At 43.8% G+C, this 23,291-nt stretch overlaps 1 protein-coding gene across 1 annotated transcript in view; it reads right to left on the bottom strand.

Annotated features, from left to right (window-relative positions):
- Window positions 1-10,540: 10,540 nt before the first annotated feature.
- LOC310864444 (uncharacterized protein) overlaps window positions 10,541-23,291 on the bottom strand; it is a gene marked incomplete at its 3' end in the record, with an annotated part of 38,621 nt that continues 25,870 nt past the window's right edge. Inside the window, exons 11-20 of the mRNA XM_083773133.1 lie at window positions 23,007-23,177; window positions 21,863-22,094; window positions 21,075-21,160; window positions 19,596-19,804; window positions 17,755-17,872; window positions 16,818-16,959; window positions 15,184-15,350; window positions 14,360-14,459; window positions 13,010-13,325; window positions 10,541-10,592 (exon numbers count right to left, since the gene is read on the bottom strand). Coding sequence (XP_083629259.1) covers window positions 10,541-10,592; window positions 13,010-13,325; window positions 14,360-14,459; window positions 15,184-15,350; window positions 16,818-16,959; window positions 17,755-17,872; window positions 19,596-19,804; window positions 21,075-21,160; window positions 21,863-22,094; window positions 23,007-23,177 — 1,593 coding nt within the window. The remainder of the gene's footprint in view (window positions 10,593-13,009; window positions 13,326-14,359; window positions 14,460-15,183; window positions 15,351-16,817; window positions 16,960-17,754; window positions 17,873-19,595; window positions 19,805-21,074; window positions 21,161-21,862; window positions 22,095-23,006; window positions 23,178-23,291) is intronic.

Here is a 23,291-nt window from a genome sequence, read left to right on the forward strand (position 1 = left end):
CCTTGTTGATTCCTGACAGTACAAACTGGACCATTCTGGACCCCGCGGACAGAGGTTTTGCTTTTGGATTTCTTTGTTTTGCTGCAAGTATGCCGCCAAGATTTTGGAGTAACAAGGGAGGGTTTTAACGAGGACCCCAAGTTCCTTCAGCTGGCAGTGTGATGTGGGTCACCTCCCTCTGTTGGCTCTTAATGAACCGGTCCCTCCAGCCTGCTCTACTCTCCAGCCTGCTGGTGACCAACCTACTACTGCCCAGCCGGCTCCACAGTCACTTGGACTCGGCTCTGTTAGCCTGTCTGTTCTGCCCGTCTCGACCCTGTAGTGACTCCTGACTCGGCCTACCCTGAAACTATGCTGGCCTTATAGGCCCGTTTGTGTGGTCTCGCTTGGCCATTCTCAGGGGGAATTAGCTCTGGTCCGTAGCTCTAATGCGTTACATTTAGAGCTATGTTACTCTCGACTTCCGCCGCTCGCATGAATGCAGACCAGCCTCTCGTCTTTAGCGTAAATAAAAATAACGTTTTTGCTATTCACCAAAACAAAGGCGGGTTGTGTCATTTGCCTACTTTCCTTAGTGTGAACCCTCTGAGCCCCCCACCACACGTATAAACGGTAAACTTATTTTATTTTATTATTTACGCTAAAGACGAGAGGCTGGTCTGCATTCATGCGAGCGGCGGAAGTCGAGAGTAACATAGCTCTAAATGAAACGCATTAGACTAGAGCTATGGACCAGAGCTAAGGGGGAATTATTGGCCCTCCAGGCGTAGTATATGGTGGTGGCTCCGCTGTCAGGCAGCGACGTAGAGGTTTCACTACTGCTCGCCGCCATCGAGGTTGCACTGCAGCTGCTCGTCAACACCGAGGCTCCCATGCTGGACGTCGATGCCATGGTTCCCCCGCTGCCCTGCAGTAACACGGGGCCCCAGCTGTCCAGCGATGCAGAGTCCGGAGTAGAGACTGACCCAGTGCCTGTGCCACCCAGCACCCCAGTGCCCGTCGCCCATGGCACCCCAGTGCCCAGGTCGCCCATGGCACCCCAGTGCCCGTCGCCCATGACACCCCAGTGCCCAGGGAGGCCATCCAGCATCCCTAAGCCTGTGCCGCCCACTCTCCCTGTCTGCGTGTCTGTCTGCCTGTCTCCCAGCGTGTTTGTCTGCTAGTCTGTCTGCTAGTGTGCTTGTCTGTCTGTCTGTCTGTCTGTCTGTCTTCTCCCCAGTCCTCCGGCCCCCCCTCCTAACCTGCTTACCCATCTGCTTGTTATGTCAGATCGCTTGTTTGTCCGCCTGTCTGACGGTAGTGCCCTTTTCTTGGTCTGTCTCACGTTGTGTCCGTCTGTTCGTCTGTGTGCTTGTCTGCCTGTCTGTCTGTATGTATGTCTGCCTGCCTGTCTTATACTGTCTGAGCCCCTCTCTGCCCACCCTGCTCTCAATCGTCGAGTGGAGCGTATACTGTCACGTACTGCCGTGTTATAATATTGTGTACCTTTATTTTGAAGCATTTTCTGTTGTCTTATCTTGTACCCTTATTTTGAAGTGCTTCCTGTTGTCCTTTCCTGTTGTAACCCTGCTACCTCTGTTGTCTCGCCCTGCCCTGTGATTATTGTCTCCACCAGGCCACCAGTATGTTTTGCACTCCATCCGTGTGTGTGTCCGTTCGTCTGTGTGTGTCTGTGTGTGTCTGTGTGTGTGTGTGTGTGTGTGTGTGTGTGTGTGTGTGTGTGTGTGTGTGTGTGTGTGTGTGTGTGTACAGCTAATTTCCGGCACCGTTAACACGGTCGATGACCAAACTTTGCACACACACTTGATGGTTGATGCCAACCATGAACCTCTGCCCCAAATTTTCCAGAATGGCTTGTTACAGCGCCACCATGAGACAGCTTTTCACATTTTTCCCTCTATATTGCACCGATCTGCATGAAACGTTGCACGCACACTCCCTAGAGGCCAAGGACAAACCTTTGACCTGCATTTTTCACATCTGCCTTTTATAGCGCCACCAGGAGGCCGACTTTTGTAAAACACATTTTTTTATTCACACAGTACACAGATACACAGTATCTCTATAATCATGTGCTCAAGATATTTCATATTCCATACTAATTGGCTAACATTGGCTTTCAAAGTTTGCAGGATTGGCCCGTTTTGAACTAAAAAGCCTCAAATCATGAACGCCATACACTTGGCCCCTGTGATGTTCCTTTTTACTGTTTAAAATAAGAGTTGAATGCACAGAATATCAATACGAAGCACTGAAAAACACCTTAATTTCAATGGTAGTGGATGGAGAGAGAGGATCTTTGTCCACTAAACGGCAACCAATGGGTGCGAACTGCTAAGAGGGGCACAACCACGGGCGGGACTTGACAAAGGGTGAAATGCCATCAAAGGCGTAAGAAGAAGAAATTCTCACTGTCAGCACTTTGCATTTTGGTTACTATACCAAACCTTGTTGATTCCTGACATGGTGGCAGTGTTGTTTTTGTCGACTAAAACTAAGACGAAAAATGTTCGTCGACTACCTTTTTCCACTGATGAAAAATGTTAGGAAGGGACTAGTGGACAAGAGATCCAGTATAAGTAATTATCCACTTTGTTTGAATGCTGAAAATAGCTGATCTGAGCCGTGTAGATCGGCTATTTTCAGTGTAAGTGTAAAATCAGTCATTGCGACAGCATCAAAGCCCGCCAAAATACATTTTAGTCGACTAAATCACCTGTAGATTTAGTCGACTAATATCTCATGACATTTAGTCGACTAAAACTAAAGTAACACTAACACATTCCAGGTGACTAAAATGATACAAAAACTAAATGAAGACTATTCAAAAGACTATGACTAAAACTAAAATAGAAATTTGCTGCCAAAAACAACATTTCATGCTGCAGGCATTTTATTTTCCATCCATCCATTTACGTGGTCCTTTGTGCTGTCGTCAACAAGGGAGTGAGTGAGTCACGATTACTGCATATACTGTGATAGATAGAGATGCAGATTAAGAGAAAATGAATGCGAGGGTCAATTTTAAAATGTCATCAAACATTCCATATGTCAGCATTTGAGTATAATCTACAATTGGGGTGAACTGATTGTCACACCAACTCCTGCACCCGTTCCATAATGTCACGCCAACTCCACCTCCTGTCTTTTTGTCTCTCTCCGAGCAGCACACGATAAATCTGTGGATTTATTCATTTTACTTGGTTTTTATTGGGTGTTTTTTTAATAGACATGACAAAACAAGACATACATGACAACACATATACACCAGACTATAAAGCATATTAAACAAGCAACATTTTACTTGGTTAATTTCTTCTTTCTTTTTTTTTTGCACACAACTGTGTGCGTGGGAGGACTCATTCCAATAATATATAGGGAAGGGCTGGAGGGAGGGTGTTGTCATAGCAACAGTACCTTGGTAATGCTAAGGGGCCTGTCTGTCACAGATGGCTGAGCGCTGGTCTGCTCGGCAATGTGGAGGAAGACATCTTTGAAAGTCAATCTGTGCTTTCAAGAAAAAAAACCCCCAAAAGAACGTTTTTTTGCCCACTGAATACAATAATGTATAATGTTTGAGAATTTGTGCACACCTGTAGTACAGTGTGATGATGAGTTTAGGCTATAACACAATGTTTTTTGTTGAATAGGGAATTAGGCTAATAGGGAATTCGCTACAACCTTTGCATTTGAAGCATTTTCACCCCCGGTGTCCCTATATTGGGCATACCAGGCAAAATAGCAAAAATATTAAATAATAAAAAAATATATATACCGGTATATATTTTTAACCTTTATAAGATGGAGTGCCATAATTTTTGTATTTTTCCAGTTTTTCATGTGTCTATGAGGTGACAGTACTTAATTAGACACCCTGGAGTTGTTTTTATGTGCAATTGTGTATTGACTTTGTATTTAGGGTTTCTTCCTGGAGGCTGAACCCTTGACAGTCAAAAGGGCCAATGAAGTAAACAGTAATATAGTGACACCACACTATCAGCCTAACCCCTCCCCCTTTATCATACAACTACAGCTGTGGGTGTGGCTTCAGATCAGGTGGATCACCACCCATCACCACCCAACAGGCAAACCAGGCATACTTAATTAACTGGTGGGCGTGTCCACATAAAAGCATGATTTTAACAAATACTGTACACTTTTTGGAAAAAGGTCTTCCCCCTTATATTGTAATAATACCTGATGATCATGTGGTGGTCACCTCACCACCGAAAATCCAGACTATGAATAGGCCTTTAAGGCTCATACATAGTCTGGATTTTCGGTGGTGAGGTGACCACCGAACTACAACATGACGTCACGAGCCGCGGTGAAGAGCAAACCACCGCCACCGCTCCAGCCCTTCTCTCTGTTTTTACTCACCACCGCTCAACGTTATTTCAGCTCCGGTGGTCACCTCACCACCGGAGCGGTGGTCACCTCACCACCGAAAATCCAGACTATGAATAGGACTTTAACAGTTACCGGGCGCAAGAAATTGTGCACAGAGCAAATGCACAATGTACGCCTATACAGGAATATATAATATGAGCATGGATATATGAGCTCACAACGGTACGCACTGCGATGTGTTGTAAGCTTGGCTTGGCTATTTGTTCTATTTTTGAGTGGTGCAGTCAACTCCAAGGAACAGCAATGTCCCTATGTTTATAGGGTACCAATAGGGGCAAAAGTGGCGCTGTTGTGTTAGAAACAGAGAGAGAGAGATAGTGAGTGTTGCACTGCTGCCTGCTAATTACAATGTGGAGTGTGCATGAGAGACAGAGAGATAGGGAGGGGGAGACAGAGAGGGAGTGTTTCTCGAACCTTTTCGGACGCGGGACGGCTCGCTGCGACCAGGCCGGCACCCTGGGTGTGTTCCTGTGGGTCTGCCATGCGACTGCACCAGTACAACAGAAGCTATAGCGGTCACTATATGGAAAGGAAATGCATGTAATTCAAAACCATGACATCAAGGATTCAGTGAGGCCATTTCAGCTTTATTTTAACACTGATAAATGGGGAAGCAAAGTAGCCTATATGCTTTATTTCAGATAGGAGTGTGTAGAGAGAGTGGATGCGATACCATTAAGGGCAGGGAGACATGGTTCATATTGGGATTCCTCAGAAAACGTTTTTTAATATCAGACCATTTACAATTGTGAGGGCCATTGTGAGAGAATGGGAAGTGTGTTTGTGTGTGAAAAGAGGGGGTCTGTTGAAATACAAACATGTGAGGAACTGAGGCAACATTGATTTCACAGAGCTTGTTGTGTAAATAAGCGCCACACAACAGTCATCTGTGCTTCCTGATTAACGCAGCATCATTGTGAACATAGATTGGCTATTTTCAGCAAAGAGACCCATTTAGGCCTGAAATACCTAATGTTTCTCAATCAGTGGTGCTCAATATTTCATGTCAAGGACCCCCAGAATTATGTGTATTTGGCCGCCGACCCCCATCTGAAAATATGTTGTTCCAGAGACCGCCCCAGAAGCAAATATATGTTGCAAATGTTCTCTCTGAAAGAATATTATATTCAAAGATTTGCGCCACATTTTCATGATTTTTCAAAAATAGCAGACCTACAAGCTCGTAGCGCGGCACTCGGTGCCGCGCTATGAGCTTGTAGATCTGCTATTTTCAACAGCTAAAGCATAACATGCTTAAAACACCAATAGGGGTTCCCGCCCCAAAATGGGTTCAGGGAAAAAAGAATGCGCCAAGTAGACCCCTGGGAATCCCTGTCAACAAAGCATATAGGGTTTGACTTTCACCACTTCACTGTACATCAGATAGCAAAACATAGCCAAGCTACAAGCTCACAACAACCCACCACAATGCCACATTCTGTGAGCTGAACATTCTCCTATTTTCTTTTGCCAGATTTCTATTTTGGTTGAATGTTTGCCTATTTTGGTATACCCACAGCAGGGACATTAGGAGAATGTAGCACTTAACTATAGTTAAAGAACAGACATGCTTGTTAGATGGAACATGGACAGATTCATGTGCAGCCTAATCTCTGCCAAAACTCTCCATTGTGTTTGTGGGGTATAGGTGGAAGAGGGTGAGCAAGCTATTTGTTTATATATACTGCATGTATGTATTTGTATATCCGTTTGTATATCTGTTTTGTGTATTTGTGCACAGCTGCTTGTGCATTTATTCATGAGAATCCAGCAATGAGCCAAACATGACAAATGCCTTGCCTCACCAGGCTATACTGCACCTCACTGTGAAAGTGTGAAATATCAAATATGCCTGTTGAGCTTTCCTCTCCCTTCTGTACGGAGAAGTGTATAGATGGAGAAACAGCTTCCTTCTGTGTTGTCAACGTTCTGCCCAACGGTGTGGAACAGAGCGGCTGCCGAGCTGAGGTTCCTTTGGCAGAGGCTGTGGTTTGCCCCGAAGACAAACAACAGAAACAAAGCTCTCCGGAAGTATTTAGTTTACAGTGTGCAGCTTTTAATCAGCAGCCATGCTTGAATTATCTCAACATCACATCTCTGATGACGATGTTCCCCTCCTCCTCAGTGACTCTCATGTTCAAATGTGGTGTGTGTGTGTGTGTGTGTGTGTGTGTGTGTGTGTGTGTGTGTGTGTGTGTGTGTGTGTGTGTGTGTGTGTGTGTGTGCGTGCGTGTGCCCTGTTGCAGACCAGAATAACAGGAGGAAAGACTCCGGAAAACTGGACTCACAAGCCATGAGCTTTTGGGGTCTGGTCTCATTGGCCAGATCTCAATGACCTTTGCCATGAGTGCCATCGGACAGAATCCAGTTAAAATGGGCAAAAAATATAATCTCAACAATCTCTGATGGATGAACTATAGTACAGACCCTAATGTGGTGGTAGTGGAGGCTACTCTCACCAACCAGGCCAGGGACATTATTAGACTATAGGAAGAAACAGCTAGAAGGATTCTGCTGTAATAGTACGAAACAGACTTTGACTGCAGGAAAAGTTGGCCTGTGTTGATTCCATTGATCATTCTGTTTCACCTTCAATGTACAAAGCGTTACCAACCGAGTACAATCTGTCAATCTATGCCTATTCATATACAGTACATATATACCACGTGACGTATGTTCAGGGATTCAGCTCTGTGAGGTGGTGTTTCATTTGATTGATTGATTGATTGATTGATTGATTGATTGATTGATTGACTGACTGACTGATTGAAAATTCTATTAACAGTTGGGTATACAGTTCAAACTAGAGAGGTGGCGCTATAATAGGCCAATGTGAAAAGGGTTGCATTTGTTCTTATGCCTTAAATGGCAATTGGATGATTTGAGGCATTTTGTTCCAAAAATGTGTTTTGCAAAAATCCATTTCTTGGTGGCGCTATAACAGGCCAATGTGGCAGGTTTCGGGCCAACGGTGCCGGAGATTAGCTGGTAACGGACGGACGGACACACACACACACACACACACACACACACACACACACACACACACACGGACGGACGGACGGAGTGCAAAACATACTCTCTCCCCATGCCTTTGGCCTGGTGGAGACAACAAAAGTATACAGGTCAATGCACGCACGCGCGCACACACACACACACACACACACACACACACACACACACACACACACACACACACACACACACACACACACACACACACACACACACACACACACACACACACACACACACACGGACGGACGGAGTGCAAAACATACTCTCTCCCCATGCCTTTGGCCTGGTGGAGACAACAAAAGTATACAGGTCAATACAAAAACTGGGTAAAAGCAGAAAAAGCACTCTAAAGACTTGTTACAATTTACAATTTACAATTTAGGCATTTAGCAGACGCTCTTAATCCAGAGCGACTTACATTAAGCAAGAACAAAAAGCATGGGAATACATCACAAAAAAAAAGGATTTATCATAAAACATGCGTAAAGTAACAGTAGAATATCTATATTATGAGACTATACATATAAACTATATATATATATATATATATATATATATATATATATATATACTACTATGCTATACATAATTATGTACTATGGCGTGCTATGACTATATACAATGCAATTATAGTGCTGTCTACATAACAACATGCTATAAGTTTGTATCAGATGCTATCTAAGTCTACAGAAATGCTATCTAAGGGGGGTAGGGTAAGTGCTATGGGCCATGATGGAGTCTGAAAAGGTGGGTTTTCAGACTACGGCGGAAGATTGGGAGTGATGCTGCAGTTCTGACTGCAATGGGAAGTGCATTCCACAGTTTTGGAGCCAGAAGGGAGAAGAGTTTGGGACGTGTGGAGCGTTGTCCCGGCGTTGTTTTAAGTTGTTTACATCAGGGTCCGGGTTTACAGCAGTGTGAACTCAGTCAGACTACTGTTTTCTCTCAGTGTGGACAACACACAACACAGTAATGGAGGACCCATTCTTTGAGACACACATACAGGCATTTTTCGGAGCGTGGCCGAGTCCACCATTGTTTCATGGAGTGAAAAAATGTCACAGGTTAATTGCATTTGGGAACGTTTTTTTTTGTCATAGTGCAACATATGGTGAAGTATTGTAGTGCGGGGTGATTGCAATTAACAGTGCAGCCACGATTCTGCCAATAATAATCATTCTTTGAGACACACGTCCGAGTTTTTTTGCGGGGTCAAACAAAGAATCAGGTGACATTGATCCCCTTCCCCTAATCGCTCATTCTATGACATGACGTAAGGCCTATATGCAGTCAGAAGAATACAACATATTCCATGTTGTACTATATGTTCAATTCATGTGCCAGCCACAAACAATCTCCCTGTCATCATGCAGGGGATGGGGCAGTGTTGTTTTTGGCAGCAAATTTTAGTTTTAGTTTTAGTCATAGTCTTTAGTTTTAGTCTAGTTTTAGTCGACTAACCATCATAAGATTTTAGTCGACTAAATCTACAGTTGATTTAGTTGACTAAAATGTATTTTGGTGAGGCTTGATGGCGTCGTAATGACTGATTTCACACTTTCTGAAAATAGTAGATCGGCTATTTTCAGCATGCACCCAAGTGTAAAATGACTTATACTGGATCTCTTGTCCACTAGTCCCTTCCTAACATTTTATTTTAGTCTAGTTTTCATTTGTTGACGAAATTGTCAATATATTTAGCCTTATAGTTTTAGTAATCGTAGCTTATTAGTTTTCATTTAGTTTCCATTTAGTTTTCGTCAGTGAAGAATGGTAGTCGACGGACATTTTTCGTCATAGTTTTAGTCGACAAAATCAACACTGGCATGGGGGTAATCACTGATCTATAGGCCTACTAGATCGCTGCTCATTATCAGACATAACACTTGTTGGCAGAAGCTGTTGTATATTACTCCGTATTTCTACCATGTATTCCCAATACGTAACGGAAATTGATAATACTGCAGAGCAGCGGGCTGGGGACCACCAGTGGTCCTTGAGGGGGGGTCCAGGTGGTCTCCAGCTAAATGATGGAGTCGGTAAGGTAACCAAATGGACCCTTATTAGACCTTTAACTTCTGAGAGCGTAAATTATTGTCAAACATCTGCATTATTTAATGTACAGTACGAAGTGTACACATAAAATAATTAACAGGTAACTACATGCAATACAGCATGGAATTGTGGACCAAATCTTATCCAACGATAACAAAATGATTTCGTTTTGGGACTGCAAATCTAAATGTCAACAAATGGTGGTTCCGAGGCTCAAATGCTGAATAAATAATGGACGTTCAGATGAAGAGTGGGTCATCAGTAAAGCTTGACTGGAATCCATGCAGAAAAGTGTTTGTTTACACACCCACACTCATTTTACCATGTTAAGTGTAGTAAATACTGTACTTGCAAGGCATTGTGAAGTCCTGAAATGTTCTCAGACCTATACAGTATTCCCAGCTCAATGCTGCCATCTGGCCAACAAGACAGACTATATCTTTGTACTGGAACTGGAACTCTTATTGTGCCATGTCTGCTCGCATACATTACTTTATGATTATGTTGATTGTATTTGCTAAATTATTACTTTGAATTCTCACTCATAGCCTGCAGTGCTTGTTTGTCGTACAGTTACAAGCAACTCAATGTTAGTGTGAGCACACCAACATATCTAAAAAATAAAATAAAATACTGACTGGATGGCCAGTTCATGAACCCTATACTGATTTTGGTGACCTCATGACCTCATCCTTTCCTTTTTCACCATTTCATTTGTCTGCCAATTTGTAGGTAGAGCAGCATCTAGGGACTGTGGGAACCCCTTTTGGTGTTTAAAGCATCATGTTATACTTTAGCTATTGAAAACTAACGATTTTTCTAAAATAGCAGACCTACAAGCTCATGAGCTTGTAGGTCTGCTATTTTAGAAAAATCGTGAAAATGTGGCGCAAATCTTTGAATATATTGTATATTCTTTCAGAGTGAACGCTTTTAACTCAAATATTTGCTTCTGGGGGTTTCAGATGGGATTTGCCAATTAGGCCTACATATATTTTTGGGGGTCCTTGACATGAACATGTTTTTAGAAGACATTTGTAGAGTCGTCCTCATGGGTCTAGAGAGAGTCACTATGTGCGTCCCGATGTGAAAGTTGCTGAGAAGCACTGCTATATTAATCCCATTATTGTTTTAATAAAATCAACAGCGCGCGCGCGCACGCGCGCGCGCGCGCGCACGCACGCACGCACGCACGCACGCACGCACGCACGCACGCACGCACGCACGCACACACACACACACACACACACACACACACACACACACACACACACACACACACACACACACACACACACACACACACACACACACACACACACACACACACACACACACACACACACACACACACACACACACACACACACACACACACACTATTAGACACCAATAGTTAAAAACTACATGAATTCTGTCAGTGACAGTTATGTATCCTAACAGAACAGGGTGAACACACAATGGTACACAATGACAATATTCTAGAGCAAAGGACCCCCATGCAGAGATTACACAAACACAATGCTGACACGTGCTTTTCCCTTCGTTTTGACTCATTCCTGACTTGTCTGTTTATTTCCATGGAAAGAAAACACATAATCTTATAAGACCCGACTAAAGAGTACAGAACCGCGTAGCGTTAGTAAAGGAAAATGACACGTCAGTGCTGTTTCACTGAACACTATATTGGGATCATCATTTAATATAAAAGTGAAAACAACAAACGCCTTCAGTTAGGTGGGTTTTCTTCACAGCAGTAGTGTTAAATCTCCATTTCAAACTTTGTGAAGGTTTACCACTAGGTGTCAGCACTGACAATAGCACAGAAGCATTGCAAATATATAGCCTGAGCTTGTTTTGAAGAATAATAGAACAATAGGCAGGGGAAAACAAGTGACAACAGCACCGTACAGTACAGTCAGGTGCACTAATGCTGGGTTCACACTAGTGATGACAAAATGTGCAAAGCGACCAAGCGTGGCCAGATACATGTCTGCCACGTTTAAGTGTTGTTAAAGTGTGTGAATGTGAAGTAGTATAGTTACATTTCAGTTCACTGTAGGGAACCGGTTAATGGCAGGAATTATTAGGTTTCCTTACGGAACAGAGCAAGAGATGTGGGGAAAGAGAAGAGTAGTGGAAATACAGTAGTAAAGTAATACAAAAAAAACATAATTGATTGATTGATTGACGCTTCGCTGCGTCTTTGGAGCTCTGGAAAAAATGTTGAAGCCAGCTCAACTTTCTTTTGCAGCGCGTCGCCACGTGGAAGTAACTTGTAGCCTGTGGCTATGTCGCCGCTAGTGTGAACGTGGCTGGGGTTGTTATTTTGGTGTCCATGGTAACTGCACTGAATACTTAAACTCCATGCTGACCTCCTCGTCATATACTGTTTTATCATTACCTCCACCCCACCGAGAATGCACGTTCACCTTAGTTTTACACTTTATATTATTGCTATTATTATTAGCCTATTATTATTATTATTATTACCCTTATTATTATTATTATTATTATGAGTTCTTGTTTTTTAGATCTGCTATATTATGATACGTTCAAATGCCTCTATTCCACCTACAATTATTGCTACACCTACAAGCTCGTAGCGCGCCACTCGTAGATCGGCTTTTTCTGAGCTTGTAGATCTGCTTTTTCAGAAAAAAAGATCTGCTTTTTCAGAAATATCTTTTTCAGAAAACTGTCAGGATGTAGAAGACATTTTTAGAATCTGATCTCAGGTCAAAATGGGTTAAGAACGTTTCTATAAATGCTGTTTATCCTCTACTGAAATGGTTATAGACTAATCCAGAATGCAGCAGCCAGGCAGTTAATTTGACCAATTGTAATATGTCGTAACGTCACCTTTCCCCACTTGTTGCCTGTATATTTTAGAATTGATTTGAACATTTTACTGATAATGTTACAAACCTTAAGTACATGCCAGAACACAGCCTGCGGTCCATGGGCAGTGGTCGCATTTGAGTTCCGAAATCACAGCTCAAAATCAAGCGTTCTCAGCTATGGAACTCTTGATACAGCTAAGGCTACAGCTAAGGCATCTTTTAAATCTCCTTCTTAAAACTTTCAAGAGAAAGCCTTATTTTGATACATCTATTTGTATTCCTTTTGTTTTATAATCTTTTTTTAGTTAATTGTTTAACCTTTGTTTTGTTTAATTTATGTGCACATGTTCTTTCGATGTATTAGCCTATTTCATTATTGTCTTTATCTCAATTGTACTTTACCTCTGTTACTCCCATTTTATTTTATTCCTTGTCTAAGCCAGTCAGTTTTGGTTAGCAAACACTGACGAACAGAAAAGCAAATTTACAATTTGATGGGTGAATATTGTTGCTTATGTTATGAAAGCATAAATACACGCGACACCATGGTACAGACAGTAAACCATGACCACGGCTACAGGTGTTGAAGGCACTAAGACGCCGCTCAGGAGATAAAAAGGATAATCAACGTATTACCTAAACATGTATGCTTATTACGAGGACCTCAATAGACAAAGTGTTACCAGTAGGTGTAAAACCCTCGCCAGTACCAACAGGTGCAGTTGAGCCCGGCGGCCATTAACAGAATCACCAGCAGGGCGATGAAGAGGCCAAACGCAATGACGGAGACGGACACGGCCCAGACGAAGGTCTTTTTGGAGAAGTCGATCATGGGCGACTTCGAGGCCATGCGGGCCCTGCGCGCTCGCTGGCGGTCCTGAGGCGGGTAGCGCGCCAGGTTGACGCTCTCCATGCCCAGGGACCTGACGAGGCACGCCCTCGGGTGGCTGAGCTGGTCGAAGGAGTGCTTGCCGTGGTAGCGACCCATGCCACTCTGACCTGCAGGTGGTCGACAGAGTCACATGTTACCGACGCTTCCCGACTTCTGGTGTTTGTCTGCTCTCGGAATAATAGGACCGTTCGTCGTGCAAAAGAAAGACGTCTTTGTCAGTGTAGGTAACATCTCAACCCGTTCAGGCCTGACGTCGAAATGACAATTCTCGGAAGGATTTGAGGCACATTTTAACGATTTTTCAAAAATAGCAGAGCTACAAGTTCATAGCGTGCCACTCGGTGGTGCGCTATGAGCTTGTAGATCTGCTATTTTTTAATAGCTAAATTATAACATAATGTATACAACCACCAAAAGGAGCTCCCGCTCAAAATGGGTTAACTAAATGTCAAGTTGATGATTTAATGGAAGGTATGCATATACGTATAGTTAATAGTCATTATATAGATAATCCACTGTTCGGTTCTTAAGCTTATGTGTGATTCATGATGACTATTTTTGATGTATTACCGTGTTTTTTGTTCTTGCTTACTGTAAATCGCTCTGGATTAAGAGCATCTGCTAAATGCCTAAATTGTAAATTGTAACATAAATACTTTATTATTGCAGATGTTTCCCATGGGATCCTTTACTTACAACACTGTGAGGAAGACCGTGGGGTCAACGTGCTAATAATAAGTAAAGCCTTGCACCGGAAATTCAATTGTTACAGTAGCTGGTAACAGTATACAGATATGGATGGATACCAAAAATATAGATACAATGAATATACACTACATACTTAAGGTGGGGTTCCAGTAGTGCAAAGACTCAAATGTTTCACTGTAACACCAAGGACTATTAAAAGCGAAGACAGTAGTGGACTCCATGTTGCTCCCTGGAAGGAAAGAAACATGCGCAATTGAGACCAAGGAAGCTGAACGCGGAAATGTTGGCTGCATATAGCCCCATTGCGCATGTTTCTGACCTTCCAGGGATCAACATGGAGTCCACCGTACGGTCTTCGCTTCCTGTCCGCTTTTAATAGTCCTTGCGTAACACCAGGAAGTGAATTTGAACATGAAGTTAAAAGTAGACGCACCGACACCACCGAATGGAAGAGAGCTCATCGTGTAGTGCATCATGACATCATTGACCGTCACTCCTCCACTGGTTGTTTCGTCCAACATTTTCTTCACTGCCTTTGAAAGTTTAGGAGAAAATATGGAGTGAAATGGGAGAAACATCTGCATGAGTGAAGGAGAATTTCACACATAATGCCAAAACCTGATACACTTAACGTTCTCACACAAATGCCAAAACCCACTGAGCTATGGCCGACTCTGTCTTGAAACGAATACCAAGCGAGTCGCCCCTTTACCAACTCGCCCCGGGCGTACAGCCGGTGGCACTGCTCAGCCTGGTATTAAAGTAACCTAAGTAAATTATGCTTAAACGGTTAAACCTAACCCTATTCCTAACCTTAACCTCAGTAAAACTATGCCTAAACCCAACCCTATACCTAAACTTAACCCCAGTAAAACTTTACCTAACCCAAAACGAACCTTATTCTCAGTAAAAAAACAAAATAAAGAATAAAAGAAGCGCGGCACCGAGCGGTCGACGTGAGGTCGGCGGAAAACATTGAGGGGCGAGATGGTTTAGGGGCGACTGTACCTGATACCCATTGAAACTATGTCTTGAAATACCACCGTTACGTCAACTTTTGGACTGTTTACAAACTGCAATGCAGTAGCCACATAATAATTGCTCCTGCTGACCTGGGATTAGCTTAGAAGTGAGGTTTATGTCTTCAACAACATAAAAAACGCTCCGGCACGCTCCAGCACCCATATGAGCCCAGAAGAGGTTGAATGTTTATCCCTCATGTGGACAGTCGGTGGTATAAACCAATGCATCTCTTACCTTCTTGTCTGAGCAGAAGATGTAGAGGGCCAGCGGCTTCTCTCTCTCGTTCACGAAGCGAATGGCGTCGTCCATGTCACTGACCGTCACTATGGGCAACAGAGGTCCGAAGATCTCCTCCTGCATCAGCCTGGCGTGGGGAGGCACGTCCTTCAGTACGGTGGGGGCTGGGGATGGACGGGGTGGAGAGACAACGTCAAGGTCAAGGCAGCAGATGTTCAGTGATTATGTTCATCCATCCATCCATTCATCTTCATCAACCGCTTATCCGTGGTTGGGTTGCGGGGGCAACAGCTCCACCAGAGAGACTCCAGACTTCCCTCTCCAGAGCAACAGTATAGTAACTTCCTCCTGGGGGATCCCGAGGCGTTCCAAGGCCAGTGAGTTGATGTAATCCCTCCAATGTAAACTACGCCTTAATTGGTCTGCCCCCGGGGTCTCCTCCCAGTGGGACGTGCATCGAGGACCTTAATTGGTCTGCCCCCGGGGTCTCCTCCCAGTGGGACGTGCATCGAGGACCTTAATTGGTCTGCCCCCTGGGTCTCCTCCCAGTGGGACGTGCATCGAGGACCTTAATTGGTCTGCCCCCGGGGTCTCCTCCCAGTGGGACGTGCATCGAGGACCTTAATTGGTCTGCCCCCTGGGTCTCCTCCCAGTGGGACGTGCATCGAGGACCTTAATTGGTCTGCCCCCGGGGTCTCCTCCCAGTGGGACGTGCATCGAGGACCTTAATTGGTCTGCCCCCGGGGTCTCCTCCCAGTGGGACGTGCATCGAGGACCTTAATTGGTCTGCCCCCGGGGTCTTCTTCCAGTGGGACGTGCATCGAGGACCTTAATTGGTCTGCCCCCGGGGTCTCCTCCCAGTGGGACGTGCATCGAGGACCTTAATTGGTCTGCCCCCGGGGTCTCCTCCCAGTGGGACGTGCATCGAGGACCTTAATTGGTCTGCCCCCGGGGTCTCCTCCCAGTGGGACGTGCATCGAGGACCTTAATTGGTCTGCCCCCGGGGTCTCCTCCCAGTGGGACGTGCATCGAGGACCTTAATTGGTCTGCCCCCGGGGTCTCCTCCCAGTGGGACGTGCATCGAGGACCTCCCTCGTTATGTTCAGTATACGACACAATCCTCTAACTGAACATTTCAAAATTATGTTAGCTTGAAGTGGACTTTTTATGCTTTTATTTTACATCTCTCTGCATGATCTGAGCTTTTTTCAGCTGCAATGATGAATGATCGTGTTCTGGCTGCTGCGAATTGGAATTTTCAATGAAGGCACTTTTGTTTGTTCAAGCTTCCCCCCCCCCCCCCCCACTGCCGGATAAGCTTTACCCAAACACAGTAAAGCTTTTCCTGCAATGTGGGAAAAGATTTGGAAAAGATTCACTGTGAACAAACTGCATCACCACGTGGTTGTTACTCCAAATGCTGGTGTAAATACGGGCAAATTCACACTGTAATTAGTTTGAGGAGTATGAACACTGCCTACCGTACTCAGGAAACGGTGAATCCTGAGATTCGCCCTTCCGTTTTGATTAGTGTGATTAGTGTTCACACTAATCACAACATCTGACATGTGGACATCTGGATCAGAGACCCTAGAGTGAATTCGCCCCCAAAACGTGAAAACACATCCTACCGATGTAGCGCTGTGAGGAATCGGTCTGCCCTCCCACCACAGCTGTGTAACCCTCCATCAGATTCATCACTCGGTTGAAGTGGCGCTGGTTGATGATTCGTCCGTAGTCTGGTGAACATTTGGGGTCTGCGCCGTAGAATTCCTGCAATTGAACAAAAATGTCATTTGGGTTAGTTAGACTATAGAGGTATGGTTTTAAATAGAGATGTCCCGATACTGTATCGGTATCGGGAAAAGTGTTGGATCGGCCCTTATTTGTCAAATCGGGTCATATCGGTATCGGCAAATATGCCAGTCTAACCACCGATCCGACACAGGGGGTAAGGGGTTGACACTATGGCAGGTAAATACAATGTTGGGACATGTGGAGTGCTTTGGATTTGCCCAAACTGCAAGTGCACATTTGAGTGAGGAGTCTGCTATAATCACAACACGAGATATATAGCTAGATAGCTATAAACACAACATGAGATCGCGACACTGGTATCGGTATTCAGTATCGGTATCACAGAAATTGAGGTATCGGGATCGGATCGGAAGCGAAAAGAAAAAAAGATCGGGACATCCCTATAGTTTTAAATAATGAACTGAAATGTGACACGTGAGACACTAAGTAACACACCTTCTCCCATAGTGGATGGAACCAATTAGTGAAAAAGTTAGTAGACTAAGCAATGCCAGAAATATCAAATTGATGTAGGTAGGTATGGCAGAACTGAGAACAGGTTTGATCAGAGATGAGAGCAGCATGTGTGTAGAGAGAAGCACCTATATATGTCATTGTACGATGGTGTTTATCTCTTGAGAATTCATTACATTTTTTCAACAATTATTACCTGTAATGACGTGTGCCCCAAAATAGGGATGCCATGAGGGTTAATGTGGTTGAAATAATAAAAGACATAAATAATAAATATCCATGAGGCTGGTATTTTACCAACAGGGTTTGTCGAATGGCCTCCACCACTCGGCTCTGGATGCTGGATTCACACAAGATGTAGTCGGGGGCGATGCATGTCTGACCACAGTTGACAAACTTTCCCCACGTGATACGCCTGTGGACAAACTAAGGCTGTGTCACCATGTGTCCGTCTAACAAAATGGCAATGATGAGTAAATCACATATACAGCTGTTATGAGTATATACACACCCATTTAGAGTGTGCTTCTACACTTGATCTGTAAAGGTAAGCAGTGAAATCCCAGAGGAAATAAGAGATAATATTAGTAATATTATCTCACATGCTCTTGGGATTTCAGGCTGTCAACTCGAGTTGACTGCCTGAAGTAGCTAAATGTAATATTATAATACATTTAGCTATACTGCAGGCCGTCAACTGGAGTTGCACTGCTAAACATGTAATTGCACTAAAGAACCTTTTGTATAAGAAACTTGTTTTGTCCGCTGCCTTTTCCAAATAAAGTAAAACCATAAACAAAAAACATGTGATGCTCGGTCCACGGTGGTCTATTTAATCCATTTTGGGCGGGAACCCTTTTTGGTGTTTGAAGCATTCTGTTCTACTTTAGCTGTATATAGCGTATTGAATAGGTCTGCTATTTTTGAAAAGTCATGAAAATGTGGCGCACATCTTTGAATATATATTTCAGAGCGAACATTTTAAACTAAAATATTGGCTTCTGGGAGGTCCCTGGAACAACATATTTTAAGATGGGGGTCCGCGGCCCAATAGAGATAATTCTGGGGATCCTTGATTTGAAAAAGGTTGAGCACCACTGACATAGAAACATGGGTTTTTCAGAAAAATGTTAGGATTTAGAAGCCTTTTTTGTGCAATGTCTGCTGCAACCATTATTGCTGCTGCATACACCCATTATCACTGGGCCCCCGGGGCAGACCAATTAAGGCGCAGATGGAGGGATGACATCGACTCACTGGCCTTGGAACGCCTCGGGATCCCCCAGGAGGAAGTTACTAATGTTGCTCTGGAGAGGAATGTCTGGTGGAGCTGTTGCCCCCCCGCGACCCGACTACGGATAAGCGGTAGAAGATGGATGGATGGATACTATTACCGCATTACATCACCCCCCCTCCATCTCGGTATCCACCTGTAGGCAGCACTGATCTTAGATCTCCCCTTTACTATCTTGATTCCCTGCTTGGAGTGACAGTATAGGAGGCCTATACCTAAATTACACCAAAATCATAATACAGGCCAAATTATCATTATAGAGTTTATAATAATAATTTAGCCTCATTCTCAATAGATCTGACTGTTTCATGTGAGTTCTCTGACGGAAATAGCCATGCCATTATTGCACAGCGTTGTTGAACAAAATGGTCAATTAAGGCATTCTGAAATCTCTGAATAATAGTCTGCTGTTTTGCTTCTATCTTCTTTACTATGGTCGCAGTTATTATTGTAGATTCTAATGACTATTCTTAGCAGAATAATAGAAATACAATATAATCATTTAATAATAAATGCATTTTAAGTAAAAATCAATCAATAAGTAGCTTCGTAGTCAACAAACGAAACCCCTTCACGGTAAAGCACATTATCCCTTTACTTTATCCCTTAAGTAGCATGTCACTATTATTAGATTAGTAGATTTCCGTACATAGTCCTCAAAGTTAAATGGTACAGTATGCAGCTACTGTAGCCTATACAGTATCATGTATCGTTAGTGGTACAGTAGATTACATTACCATACATAGTCCCCTATGTTAAAAAAAAAACTATTCATAATGCTAGATTACCATACTCCTCTAGTTAAACAGTACTGTATATCACTATTAATATAGTGGCAGATTACCGGCAGGCAACTCTGAGGTCACAGTTCTTGTCGATGTAGCAGGGACTCTTTCCTCCCAGCTCCAGGGTGACCGGGGTGAGGTGGCGGGCGGCGGCCTCCATCACGAGTCTACCCACTGTGGGGTTCCCAGTGTAGAAGACGTGGTCAAAGCGCTGCTTCAACAGATCCTGGGTCTCCGACACGCCGCCTGTCACCACGGGGTAGAGTTCCTACCGAGACAAACCAGACCAACAGCAACACATCACTGACACCAATTCAGACTTCTGATGAGATTCGATAATGAATGTTTTCTGTATATGACTGTATTTTATCAAGAGATGCTGCAGGTCATTTTACTTGAATTCGACAAATGTAGACGATCGATATTTTGTTACTGCTGTAAGATAATCGATACGTTTTGGTGCCTGAATGCCATGCCATGTCCTTTTGTTAGGTTTTCACAATGTTAGTCCTGTCTTTTCATCACGATTTTTGAAAGTCTGGTTAATGAAACCCTTGACTGACAGGATGCTACATTTTCCTGATTAAAAAGTAAATGTACCACTTTCCTATTTAACGAGGACCAGCCAAGTGTGGTTTACCTATATACTATGCTAATAGTACAAGCTGTAAGTTGTCATTGATCAAACATTGGCCAAATATTATTTTCTTGGTGACTATGGGGTAACTGCTCTCCTTGGTAATAAACCTTGCGCCTGCGTCCGCATCTGCCCTAGAAGTTAAGGCCCTAGCAGGCCTAGGAACAGATCCTTTCTGTGTGCCGGATGTTCAATCAACATTCCACATTTCCACATCAATTCTGCTTTTAACCAGAACTCTTCAAAGAAACGTGTTGTTGCTAACCTGGCCAATTGCCAAATTACTTTTCTCATGATACTGTACATGGCACCGTCTACAGTTTACAGTTTAGGCATTTAGCAGGCGCTCTTAATCCAGAGCGATTTACATTAAGCAAGAACAAAAAGCATGGCAATACATCATAATAATAAAAGTAGTTAACATGAAACATGCGTAAGCTAAGAACATAACAGTGGAATATATCTATATAATGAAACTATATGTATACTATATGTATAAACGTCTATATGGTTAACCCATTAAAACCAGGAAAGCATCTGTCTCATGTTATACTTTGGCTATTCAAAAATAGCAGATATAGGCCTGGGCCACAAGCTATCTTTCAAAAATAGCAGACCTACGAGATTGTAGCGTGCCACCGAGTAGGTCTGCTATTTTTGAAAAATCGTAAAAAATGTGGCGCAAATCTTTGAATATATATTCTTTCCAAAGTTAATGTTTGGGTTTAAAAACCATGCCAAAGTATGGCTGTGTGAAGAACTGTGTTGGTGTATAGTAGTGATTCAAGTGAGACTGTGGAGAACACAGTGAGGGCAAAACAATAGTCCTATACTTTGCGTTCACGTTCCACAACAACGCTATACTCTCACAACAATAGCAGTGCGTGCTGGCTATACCGACCTGGTCCACATAGCGAGGCAGCAGACCTCGGAGGAGCAGTGACGAGCACTCACTCAGCTCGGACGGCTTCACCACAGCTGCATTGCCTGCAAACAACGCACGCACGCACGCACGCACACACGCACACACGCACAAACGCACACACGCACACACACACACACACACACACACACACACACACACACACACACACACACACACACACACACACACACACACACACACACACAGAATGAGGACCTATGAATGGGATGACATCACAAGTGATGATAGGACAATAATATGGAGGTCTCTGGGAGTTAACACGACTGGACTGGGTATTACTGCTGCCGGCTCAGAGCATTATTATGGGTTAAAACCAGGCGACGGCTTTCACCATATTCTGGAGGCCATAATAGCGTTACAAAAACAATAGTCAGTTCTCCATTGTTAATTAATCTAGTGTGGTTAAACAAGCAGTACTGTACATTTTACTGTTTACTGTCAATGCTTTTCCGTTCATTCAAACGTATCGACTGATTACTTATTATTGATCACTAAGTATTATGCAAGGGTGGTAGGGAGGGTATATATAGAGGCACTTTTTTCTCTTTTTGTCCTTTGTATGCATAGGTTTTGTATGCTATGCTGATGAATTGAATACACAGGATCACAATGGAAACAAGTCCCCAGCCGGGACTGTTTTGTGTTATCCTTAATGTCTGACTATACCTCGTTGCCGATTACAATTTTGACTCATAAAGTATTCAACCAATGGAAAACATAGAGGAAAAAGCCACGGTTTGTACCAGCAGCGATGGCTCCGATGAGAGGTCCCAGCGTGAGAGCCCAGGGGTAGTTCCACGCCCCGATGATGAGCACCACTCCCAGGGGCTCCGGCTGGATGTATATCTCGTCTTTTATGGTGAGGAGGTTCTTCTCCACGGGCCGAGGGGCGGCCCACTGCGGCAGTTTGGATATGGCCAGCTCGATCTCTGCCTCCAGGCCGTTTAGCTCCAGGAGCGGTGTGTCATACTGGCTCTGAGGGTGGAAATGCAACAGGACTATGTGGAGTTAAAACACTGCACTGATGACAGTGTTTTACTTCATGTCCGACCAAACTCAACGGGCTGACATTCAGTTGTGGGTTCTATAGTCGTTTGCTCCTATAATTGTGAAGCCAATTCATGCCATATCCACTGCTGAGTGGTATATGTTACGTTATACGTACATGACTTTACCTGACTTTTATCTAATATCTGAGGCATACGTGAAGCATTATTTCTTTATCAACATGTTCATACCGATCCCCACAAACAGTCAGGGCGACTGTTCAGCGGGGGGGGGGGGGGGGGGGGGGTTGGGGGGATATAGCGTGTACCTCCACATGCGTTATGTCCCCCTATAGTGAGACCCGTCGCTGTCAGGTGGAAAGAAGATGGTGTCTTGACGGTCCCGGGTATCGGAGGACACCCGAGGCTTTCTTCACCCTCCCAATAACTGATTGTGGAGTACTCGTAGAGAGGCTGCGGGGAATTGGGGATTGGCTTTACTAAATTGGGACTGGAAGGAGAGGAAATGTTTTGTCTTTTTTCTTTTGTCTCGAAGGGGCATGTTTTGCGAAATTATAGTATTTTCATTATGTCTGATCTCTGAGATTTATATTATTGAAATTACAATAAAAAGATTTTGAAAAGAAAAGAACATGCATGTTCATATACCAGTGTAATGCAACGTGATGATGGTCGTACTTTAGACCGAAACGTTGTCATCTGAATAAAACTGCTGCTGCGGGACCCTTTTCTCGTCTCATGATTCGCATTCGGTTGCTGGCTCATACGCACCTGTCCTTGTAGGTGTGCACAAGGCCTTTTCTCTACAAACGTAACACGTGTCTCCCCATAACAAATGCTGTATCCTATACATGCTGGTGGCAATATATATACAACTCACCCTGTTTAGGTCTTGCTTGAGCGCTGTGACGATCTCAGCCTGTCTGTCTTTAAGCATCTTCTGTAGGCCTTGGAGCTGCGTCAGCCGGAACTCCAGAGGTCTTGTCCTGCCACTCAGGAAGGCCTCCCTCGCCCGATTAACAGCCTGTCTGTCCATGTTGTGAGCCTCTGTCTATAGCGCTACAGCCACAGCCAACACTAGAAGAAGTGGATTTAACACCATCATTTGAATTTAACATTAGTTATAGACGTATTGCAACTTTTGCCCACAGTACAGTGGGCACAA

Source organism: Protomyctophum parallelum (genome assembly GCF_964188405.1).
Source record: "Protomyctophum parallelum genome assembly, chromosome: 9".
NCBI classification, from domain to species: Eukaryota; Metazoa; Chordata; class Actinopteri; order Myctophiformes; family Myctophidae; genus Protomyctophum; species Protomyctophum parallelum.